The following is an 11,423-nucleotide window of genomic DNA, read 5'->3' on the forward strand; positions in this document are numbered from 1 at the left end:
TCCACACAATTACCCCTCCCGAGTCCAGCTCATTAGCTAGCCGTTGCCATTAGCAGTCTTGCGTGAGTTAGTGACGCACAGGCTAATTGTGTGGAAAGGATAGGCGTCAGGAGTGTTCGGAGGGCACCGGGGGTCCCCGAGGGCTCCACGCTGAGCACCTGAGCTCCTTCTCATCTCCCTGACTGTCAGTCTCTGAGGTGGAATGGCCAGGTAAACATGTTTCTGCATCTCTGTCCTCCACTACGCCCTGGACAACAGAGACTGAAACCACGTCCTCCTAACGCCAGCACAGGAGCATGTTTCAGTGTTTCTAAGGCCATCCTGGTTCTTGTGTAAAAGGCGTTTGTTGGTTGTAGTCGTGCACCACAGTATGAAATGGTCAGATGAGTGAATGTGAGGCTGTTCGTGCAGCTCTCCTCGCTGTCATGACACTGTAATGGAGGACGTTGCATCATGTGCTGCTCCTCTGCCATCTCCCTCTGTTCTGCCCCGGGCCGAGCCACCTGAGCTCCTGGGAATTTCCTCCTTCCTGCTCCTTTTTCTTCATCGTATGCATCTCCTTCTTCTTCCTCTTGTTGTCACATTTGTCCTGTCTTAAGCCTTCCCTCTCTTCTCATTCTATGTCTCTGACATTAGAAGTGATTTTCCTAAAGGTCTTTTTCCTCACGCCTTTTTCTGCTGCTGTTTTCTTTTAGAGAAGAAGAGCGCAGACACCGGGGTGGTCATGCCAAATATGATATGTCACGGTGGAAGTCAATCAGCAATTCATGAATTCTCATTGCAATCCTTTTTCAAAAAAATGTCACATCCAGTGGCTAACGCTGTGTTTCAGATGGAGGAGAGTTATTGTATTTTTCCTGCAAAGGTCAGATATATTTGACGGTCATGCTGTATCTGAGGTGAAAAAGGAGAGTATGCAGCAGGATGTTGTAAATGATTGCCGATTGACAGGGCAACTTGCTGCACACTCGTAGTAGGTATGAGTGCCCACTCGCACATTTTGAAACCTCCGCTGTCATGTGCACACACGTTAGCAGTTCCTTCCTTTGTGTAACGCTCAGGGGACTGGTGCACGCACCATTTCCGTCTGTCCAAAATCTCTTTGTTTTTCTATTTCAGTCTGTTCTTCGTCTCTCGCTCCGTCTCTCACTTACAGTCGGAGACGGCACAAGTTTGGTAATTTTGTGCCCGCAGGATTATACAACGAACCTAACATGTGCACGAGGCGAGGGGGAAAAGAGCATGACAGCTTGTGAATAATAAAAAAGTGGATAAGTTTGGATTAAAGTTTTATAAGCAAATGTAGCTTGCATTTGTTTGGAGTTGGTAATTGCGATTTTACCCAGCTTTCAGTGTTTTTATCTCCCAAGATTACATGGCTTGTGACATGATGTTTTGAGTTGTGGTATGTTGACGTAGCAAAGGGACAGTTTTATTTGGACATCCTGCAGCATTGTAAGTAATAGGAAGTCTTGTTGTTTCATGGGAGGGAAACTGAGCATCTGAAGCTTCTGAGATGACTGAAAGTGAAATGGCAGTTATCCCACAACAGAAAGGTCCTCCATCTATTTTCTGTATTCAAGAGGGAAGCGGCGAGGACGGAGGAGAAAAGAGAGAGGGATGGATTACCGAAGAGCCGCATGCATCTGTCTCATTCCTTTTTATTTATTCTCCTTGTTTGTTTTTTTCCTCATCTCCAACATCCCCCCCCCCACCCCCACCCCCATCTTCAACACACTTTTGCTTTGCCCTCTTTCAATTTCTCGCCCCCCTCCCCACCCCCTTCCTCCTCCTCTCTTTTCTCCTCCCTCTGCCTCCCAAGGGAGAAGAGATTCTGCCTGCTGCTCGTTAGTGCTCCCAGCCAATCTGCATTTTTAATTAGTAGTTATTGCTTCTGCTTAATATTCAAGTGCTACCCCGGGCCAAATGGGAATCCTTACAAAAAAAAAAGAGAAAGCGAGGGGAGAGAGAGGGAGAGAGAAGGAAAGAGAAACCGGCTGGGTATTGTGTTTCACTCCAGGACCCCGAGACAAAAGCCCCCCCCCCCCTCAGGGAAAGATTTGGAGGGTTTTGGGGGTGGGGGGGTAGAGGGGTGAGAAGAGCTGGGGTTGGAGGATGGGTCTCAAGTACAATCCAGAGGGGTGACATATTTTCGTGGTGTCTCTTGGCCCCCCGTACTACATTATAATCTTTTTATCTCATTTTCTTTTTATCTCCTGAGCCCTGACCTACCTACCTCTCTCTCTCTCTCTCTCTCGCTCTCTCTCTCACTCTTCACCCTATTTTTAAAAAGAAGTATCTCAACTTCTCCTGGGTTTCTCCTCAGGCTAGGTTAAAGGACATGAACACCACAGCTCCTCTCGTCTCCAGACAGAGGGAGGGTGGGAGAGGGGGGGGGAAAGAGAAAGAAACAGTTGCTCTCTTTTTCATCTTCACTCTCCTCCCCCCCCTCCAGTAAAATACAGAAGGATTTGACTTGAGGAAACATGAAAGAGGCTTATACCAGAGTCTGCTTTGAACCTCTCCAAAACAGAAAAAAAGAAAAAAGAACTGTTTTCCCCCACAATTTGGGGATCTTCTCTCCAATTCTGATTTATGCAGAAAGGCCTCATTTGTCAAGCAGGCTGAGTCAGTGCCTGATTTGCATAAAGCGTTCATTTTCTACGTTCTGCTAATTAGCAATTTGCAGCTTAATTGGAGAGTAGCTCTCAGTTAGGAGACAAAGCTATCCACATATAAAAATATCTCCAGATGTACTTTGCAACACGACTGCATCTCTGTTGGTCTTTCTGCTTCCGCAGCCCCATTCCTCTAATCTGCTTCGGGTCATACTTTCCCACTCACTTTTACTTTATTTTGACATTACTTCTTCATCACCTGACCCTCCTCTTCATCTCCCATCAATTTGAGTCCATATCAGTCTATCTGTGCTTTTTTTTCTGGTAGATGTGGCTTTTATCGTGCTGATACTCGTGTTCCTGTTCAGTTTTTGTAACTTTATAGTGTCTTTTAAGTCATCGTTTTGTTTTTTTGACACATTGAATGTACTCCCATCATTTCGGCTGTAGCAGGCAGCTGTAATAAAAACACACTTTACACTACCAGCTCAGCATCAAACAGACTGACTAACACTAAGTGAGCAGCTAGTGAACATAGTCGAGCATTTAGCAGCTAAAGATCCAGATATTGTCCAGAGTTGGTAGAGACCAAACATGGAGCTAATGGGAGTGAATTCATCAGGTGGACTCAAAGACAACTCAACTTTCAAATTGGTGTTTCTTTGCTTATGCTGGATGTGTAAAAAGGCAACTGTTTCCTAAATTCGCCATATCAGCTTAAAAAATGTCTTTGCCAAAATAAAATTTTATGTTGACACTTTTATTCTTCACTAACTAGCATTGATCAAAATACTCACTCAGTTTTGTCCGTCTTTGTTTTCCAGTGAATGAGGAGCCCTCCTACTTCACCTGCCAGCAGTGTGAAGGCGTGTTTCCATCTGCATGGGCGCTCGTACAGCACGCTCAGCACACACACTCCTTCAGCATCTACCAAGAGGATGAGGAGGAAGACACAGACATGAGAGGAGGAGGAGGAGGAGGAGGAGGAGGAGGAGGAGGAGGAGGAAGAAGAAGAGGAGGACGTAAAGGGCACAAGCCTGCTACAGCCACTCTGGACCCTCGCCACCTGAGCCAAGCCCTTGCCTCTGCCTTTCAGCCCTCCGCCCTGCGCCCCGGTCGCTCCCGTCAGACACACACCACCTCCACCTCCTCCTCCAGTAACCTGCAGGCTCTGAACTTTTCAGTGCGGCTCAGGGAGCTCGCCGAGGGGAATAACAACAACACCGGCAGCTCCCCCGGAGGCCTGATGCTGTCTCCGTCCTCTTCTCCACTAGCAGTTTCTCCCTTTCCTCACACCAGCGCCCTCCAGTCTGACTTCCACTGCGAGCTGTGTGACCAGAACTTCCAGTCCCTGCACGCCCTGTCCACCCACCGCCGGACTCACCCCTGCAACAGGCCCTATCACTGCGGAGTGTGCGGGCAGGCCTTCGCCCAGAGCGGCCAGCTGGCCCGGCACATAAGGAGCAATCACAGGGTGGCTGGTGGTGGAGGAATTGGGTATGAGTCGGTAGATATGGTCGTGATGGAGGAGGATGTAGGGAGGCACGGGATGAGAGGCAGGTTTCAAATGCAGCCAGCTGGAATCATCATGGGAAAGGGAACTGTTGGTGCAGAAGTAAGAGCCCAGGGTCCCTCCGAGTTAGACCTGACCCTGCCCAAACACCCGTCCATAGCTTCAGGCCTGATGCTGCTGACCTCTCAGGTTAGACCGCCAGACAGGGAGCTGCTGAGGCTGTACCAGCGCCAGAGAGAGGCGGGAGAGGGAGGGGAAGAGGATGCAGAGGGGCAGGGGGAGCCTCAGCACACCTCACCGTGCGCCAGCCCCTCTGAAGGCTCACTGGAGAGTGGAGAGACGGGGGGCAGTGGCGAGAGCGGCATCGCTAGTGGCAACTGCACGCCCAAACGGCCAGAGATGAGCGAGAGAGTGCGAGGAGTCGTAGAGTGGGAGCACGAAACAGGGGAGATCATAGAGAGCGAGACAGACTGGAGCTCAGACAAAGTCAGCGAGGTTGTGCAGGAGTGGCAGAGGGAGAATGAGCGGAGGAGTGTAGGAGGAGGTGTCAGCGGCGGAGGAGACAACAACAACAACATTACTACTGCTGGTTCAGCTGGTAAGAAGAAGAAAGATGAAGCTTGTGAGTACTGTGGTAAACAGTTCAGAAATAGCAGCAACCTGACTGTGCACCGCCGCAGCCACACAGGTGAACGGCCGTACCGCTGCGGCCTCTGCAACTACGCCTGTGCTCAGAGCTCAAAACTAACGCGCCACATGAAGACCCACGGCGCGCAGGGAGCCAAGGCGTCCTTTTTGTGCCAGCTGTGCTCGGTACCCTTCACCGTTTACGCAACTCTGGAAAAACACCTGAAGAAAGTCCACGGCCTGAGCCACGCCAGCGTGGGAGCGTATGCGCAGGCCAGCGCTGCAGACACTTTGGCTGCCATAAAAGCTGAAGAAGAAGGAGTGGTGGTGAAAATGGAGGAGGTTGAAGCCAGTCTGGATCAGATAGAAATGGAGAGAAAACTTCAGAGTGATGTGGTGAAAAGCATGGAGGTGGAAGAGGAGCAAGTCCATGCAGAGTGTGTGGAGAACGGCCCAGCCATAGTGGCTGATCTCCCGCCCGAGAGCAACGCGGAGGTTAGCTTAGCTTTGACTTCTGCGCCATGAAAGCTGTTCTCATTCCCTTATTGACATTAAAATAGCACTGTATAGGATTTAAGTCGCCCATTCGAATAAAAAGAATTAGTCCCATCATTGAACGGACAGTCAAGTAAAACTGGAATCTAGTTTAAAGAAGCAGCAGCAGCAGTCCCGTCATCTCTACCAGCGCCGAGGCACGGCCTCGTTGTTCATGACTGTATGCAAAGCTGCTGGTTGAAACTTAAGTGCCTACAGTTCTTTAGACCACAGAGCGAAAACAAGGCCATGACATTCAGCAGGGAGATTACCAGAACTCTTGAACAGGAAGTGAACCGCCACAGTCCACACAGGAAACTGATCACCACGTTGCAGTGCAGGATGCAAAAGATGAGTGATTTATCTCTCTGGCGACTGGACAGGTGGAGACAGATATTAACTGTCAGATAATATAGTAAAGGGATTCTATTGATTACAAAAAGCCTGGCAATAGAACGATGTTAATATATCTTCAGCATCAGCAGGTGGAGAAAGGTCATATTGTGTTTTCTAGCTGTTGCTGCTTTTCTTTTGAGAAGACCTTTTAAAGACTAGAAATGTTTGAACAGGCACGAGGGTGAAATGAATCCAAACACTGTCCGCCTGCAGTTTCTCAGACTCCAATCTTTAGAGGCGCTTGGTTGTCACAACACTTGTCACTTATGTAATGTTTACAGGGCTCCAGGAGCCTGGCAAGGTTGTGCTCCTGACTTTGTGACAGTATGTATGGATCATCTTCTGTTTTCTAATTTTATAAATGTGAATACGGAGACTTTAAAGTCTCATCTACTGATGGTTTTTTTTCATGATTCGTTTCTATGCATAAAAAAAAAAACTGCAATTTTACCTACATGTGAAACGGGTGTGTATTATGTTCTCTATTTGTACCTATTATTGTGCTGGTAATTTCTCACTTTCATTGTTTACATTTGTAAAGTGCCGGACTGCTTGAAGCTCGTGCATGTTTTGCAGCCATTTAAAACTTCTTTTTTTTTTTTTAGTTGCCCGTGTTTGAGTTGTTCCTAATTTATGGATGCTGCATGTTGGGAATTGTGTAACTGCTGAGCTACAGGGTTGAGAGGTGCTGGAGTAGCTCGTTGATTGGTGGAGTTTTGCAGGAAGCACTTGGGTGAGTTTGGGTGAATGTCTTTGTTTGTTTGTGTTTACATATCGGGGGGGCGAAATGCTCAGGTGACACTTCTACTTGAACCCTCTGTCCTGTGATCTCGTGTCCAGAGCATGACGCCGCAGGTCACAATCACCGTGTCATGCTTATGGCAGGTGTGTCACTGACAAGGATTTAAGAAAGAGGAACCTACGCATTTTTAAAAAACAACAAAAAAAAACAGGTCAAAGTTGTCCAGTAGAGTGCAGCCGACGTTTTTGTGACTACTGTGATGACTTTGTGTGATCATATCTGATCTACTTGCATTCATGTCAGGGAAATTCTTGTGTGTGTTGTGTAATGAATGATCGTGAACGAGTGCAGAGTGCAACTGTTCAGGGATAATATTTTGTACATAGATTGACATTCTTGCTGTTGCTATGCTTATTATTGTTATTATTATTAATATTAACTGCCTCCACTTTCCCTGGCATCGTCTCCGTTCTGCTGAACCCCGGCTATTGTGAAGCTCTGCTGTCTTTGTAAACTTGACACCATTTTGTAATTCACCTTCTCAAGAGGAGCCTCAATAAAGAATTGAGGTGAAATATTTTGTATTATGGAGTCTTTTCTGCTTGTGGTTGCTTTTTCCGAACATGCCCCCCCCCCAATCCCCCTTCTTCTTCTGGTACCCAGAACATAGCGTTTGAAACTATTTTTAAGTATCTTTTCTCACCAGGATGTTGTCTTAGTCGGAGTGGGTCGTTTCTCTGAGGACCACAGTCAGCGCTGAGTTATTAATTTTTAATGTGAGTGTTTGGATTAGGGACCCTCACTCCTTGTTTACATCCTTGTGATGTTACTGGCTTTGTCTAGAAACGCTGTAATGTAATTCCAGCGTGGTGTGTGTGTGTGTACTATACTGTTCATGTTTGTGTGTAGATAGATTTGAGTTGGTGTCAGTCCTACAGTTTGTGGGATGGGTGCAGCGAGCTGTGATGGGACACGGGCGACAAGGGTTTCTCAGGATACAACATTGAAGAGGGCCAGTTTGGTTGTTTGTGGGCATGTTAGGAGGCAGAGCAGGGTGGGTGGGGAGTGTCAAGGGGTTGAGATAATTGCTGACTCCATTTTAAGGGCATAAAAACCTCTGCACCAGCATCTCTGGCCTTAACCCCACCCCCTCTAATGAAAATGAAGTTCTATGATCCCTCTAGCTCATTAACAGCAGGTCTTTTAATGAGCTTTCAACAGGGTAGGGGGCTGGGTGGGTTTGGATGGTGTAAGGGGGGGGTTATTGCACCAGATGCACACACGCCCACTCCTACCAATTACCATTGTGTTACAGAGAATAAGGAGGAAGTGAAGACCGAAGCCCCTCAGACCCAGATGAGTCAGTTTGTCCGTTTCTCTCCACAGAGACAGAAAAAAAACAAGAAGGGAGTACAGTACAGGTGACAACCTCTCTCCCTCTGGTAAACTCTGCCCTCCCTGTCTGTTGGGCGCCAAAGCAAGCGCCATTTGGTGCTCGTATGGACCCAATTATGTAAGGTAAGGTGATACGCGGCAGAACACAGCACAGTAGCCCCTGCAGCAAGTGGATATCTGTTCCACGTCCCAGAGTGCCCTTTGTCTTCCTGCAGTCCACACCTCTCTGAAGTGCTGTCAACCCTGCACGGGACAATGCCGGCACCCATACCAGCCAATCACAACGTGAAGAGTTTATGTCAGCCAATAGGAGAGTGAGGCTGGTGCTATATGTGTTTTCTGACCAGTGACTGCCCCTGGGCAGTGGAAACTTGGACTTTGAGATCTAATGGTTGTGTCTCAGCTCCACAGAGGAAGCTTTTGTTGGTCTTGAAGTTGGGAGAGGTTGCGTCAGGACAGAGACACAACAGAGACTGTTACAGGAAATTTTAATAAGATACAAACACTTTAACAACTTCTGCTAAACACATTCTACCTCTACATTGAGATATATTGTTGTGAGGAGAAGAAGCATCTGGGATTTCAGTTTGTGTAACATTGTGCGGCACGTTTAAATGTTGTTTCAGCATCTAAAGGACATTACTGTTAAAAAATACTTTTGTCTGAAATGTATGGGCTGTTTGTAAATTAGAAAACCCTGAATGCACCCATTTGCTTTCCATATCCCCAGAGCCACGATGTTAGAAATTCTAAGTTCGATTTTTGCCTTTTATTTTTACGAGTTCACATACATTACTTATTGTCCATACATTTTATTTTACAATACAACATAACAATTTTTTTTAATCTGGTGGTGGAATTGCATTAAAATTCACTGAAATTTTGAATTTGGCAGCTACAACCAGCAACATTACAACTCAAATATCATTACATTATCAATATTATTGTTATAAAGTTATTGAGATAGAAATATTACATTTTTGTCTGCCAGTCTTTCAACCAAATTGAATTTGTAAACCTCCGTATAAAGTTTGTCTGTTCTATAAAAGAGCTGTAAGAAAGTTTCTGCCTCCATTTTTTTTATATATAGAGATCAGGCAGTTTATGTAAAGTAGAGAATGGAATTTCATCTTCATAGTAGTGAAAGACCTTTAAGTTATTATCTGTCCAAGGGGAACACCACAATCCAGATATTCAGATTAGGACTCCACCAAAGTAACCGTGAAACCACTCATTGTCTCAGTCATAATATGGTGTCAAGGAAAATGTTCTGTGGCGTTCACCTGCATCATTTTCTTGCATGGGCTGACTCAGCCATCTGACAGCTCGACCTTGTGTTGTTTATAGACACAAAGTCCAATTCTCTATCAGTATAGTGGCAAAATCACAAATTCACATTAAATTTAAGGTGACTAGCTCTGGAAATGCTCACAACAAAGGGAATGTCAGAGCTCTATGTTTGCTTTCCTACAGGGCAGGCCTGTGGCCATGAGAGGCTCTCACTTATGTATGAGAAGATTGTGCTTTATCATGGAAAAAGCCAATTAACTGGGATTTCTTTAATTACATTTCTCACGGCGTACTGTGTGTAGCCTCCAATCATCTCTGCAGTCCCTGTCCTGTTGTCCTCATCCTCCCCAGAACAGTTGAGGAGGAGGAGAAGGCAGAGGCTTGAGGATTAAATCATCTGCAGAGCAGACTGAGACAGGGATAACAAGAAAGAGAAAGATGCATTCGGGAGTGATCAGATAAACCACAGGAGTCCCCCTCTGCTCTTTATCCTTGCACGGTTCCCACAATCCCCACCTTCTCTCACCCGTCCCTCATCCCGCAATGACCGCAGAGTGAAATCTGAATCCTGGAATTACACCCACTTCTCCTCTCCTCCCTCACCCTCCCCTCACCATCCTAACCTTTAACAGTGAGAGTGAGGGAGGACGGGGTGAGGGGGCAACGCGTACCCGGGCAGCTATCCGTCAGTCCAGTGTCTCTCTTTGCCATTCAACACCTTTAGATAATGAGAGGATGGAAAGACAAGGAGGGCTCATTCTTATAAGAGGAGATATAATGTCACTGATCGCTGAGGACGAGCCCTGTGGGACGAGTGTCAGTTCAGTTGGGTTGGAGTACGAGGAAGCACTGATGAGACTGCAGTCAGGTTGATTTAAAAACAAAAGAGAGGAAGTTCAATGATTTCTCTTTTTTCCCAGCGTGAGACGGTGTTACATCAAACAGGCAGAAATTGTTGCCAGATAATTATGGTGAAAATACATTTTAAAACAAACCTAAATAAGGCTTTTCCCAGAGTGAAGGCCATGGGCTCATTTTTATCCCAGTGAAGTTGTTTTTTCGACAGATTGCAAAGACAGGGTGTGGTAGACAGACACAGAAAAACAGGCACTCATACCCAACGAAAACTGCCTCTGTGAGAAGCATATCGCTGTCTGAAATCAGCTCTGTTTACAGCCCCAGTCCGAACTGAACCAAGTGTAGTCTTCCAGTAGATTTTAACCAAGAACACAACTTTCTTCTACATTTACAATGCAACACAATATGATACAATACGTTTCATATACTGCATTATATGCAATATGATACTATACAATTCAGATCAATGTGATACATTACATTTCGATATAATATGATACAATATGACATAATGCAATATAATATCATACAATACAATGCAATACAATACAATGCAATACAATATAATATAAGATATGATGCAATGTGATACAGTACAATGTGAATTATGTTATACGATATAAAATGATAAAAAATGTTAAGATACAACACAATACAATGCGATACAATGAGATGCGATATGGTTATACACGATTATTCAGTGTGGGCCATGACTAGATTTTGCTTCCATTTTGGTTTCTGCACTGCAGACGGAGGAGCTGTTTCACAGCCACCCCCTCAGTCAAGCGTAGTTCATACCAGCAGTTAGTTAGTTACCATGACGGGTTGTATTAGGATCTTCTAAACATGACATCACTGACAGCAGTTGTGTCTGAACAGTTGGTGGGACAGCCAAAGATCCTGTGTAGCTTAATGGCATAATACATCATTGTTTTGGTGTCTGAGCCTCTGAGATGGATTGTTGACCTGAATATTGGCAAAAGGTGTTTTTTACACCACATCCTGTTTACAGGCAAATGTCTCTTCACAATTTATACCTGCAGTATCCTGTTCATATATAGAGCTTCAAGGTTGAACAAAAGCGCAACCAAATCACAAACTTAAGAAGATGGCGAGATGAGGTAATCAAAAATCTGCCGGCTCCAACACTCTCTGACAAACTGTTCCTCAAACGGCTGTTATTCTCTTTGTCTTTCATAAACACACACACACACACACACACACACACACACACACACACACACACAGACACTCTGTACTTGCTGCACCTGGTGACCCTCCTTGTGAAGCTCACAGTTAGTCAGTTGCTCAGGTAATTATGCACACTCAAACAAATATATTCAGGTCAGTCAGTTTTATTTCTCGTCTAGCCAAGAAATGTCCACAAATGCAAGAAAAACTGGGTTTGACAAGCCTCCCTGCCCACCCCCCTCCTTACACACTCACATCG

The 11,423-nt window shown here is 45.7% G+C and overlaps 1 protein-coding gene across 1 annotated transcript in view; it reads left to right on the forward strand.

Moving 5' to 3' along the window:
• znf296 (zinc finger protein 296) overlaps positions 1–7,005 on the forward strand; it is a gene marked incomplete at its 5' end in the record, with an annotated part of 7,609 nt that extends 604 nt beyond the window's left edge. The window contains one exon of the mRNA XM_031860959.1: positions 3,443–7,005. Within this exon, the coding sequence (XP_031716819.1) occupies positions 3,443–5,283 (1,841 nt within the window). The remainder of the gene's footprint in view (positions 1–3,442) is intronic.
• Positions 7,006–11,423: the final 4,418 nt, after the last annotated feature.

This window comes from Anarrhichthys ocellatus, unplaced genomic scaffold, assembly GCF_004355925.1.
Source record: "Anarrhichthys ocellatus isolate YVR2014 unplaced genomic scaffold, GSC_Weel_1.0 scaffold24, whole genome shotgun sequence".
NCBI classification, from domain to species: domain Eukaryota; kingdom Metazoa; phylum Chordata; class Actinopteri; order Perciformes; family Anarhichadidae; genus Anarrhichthys; species Anarrhichthys ocellatus.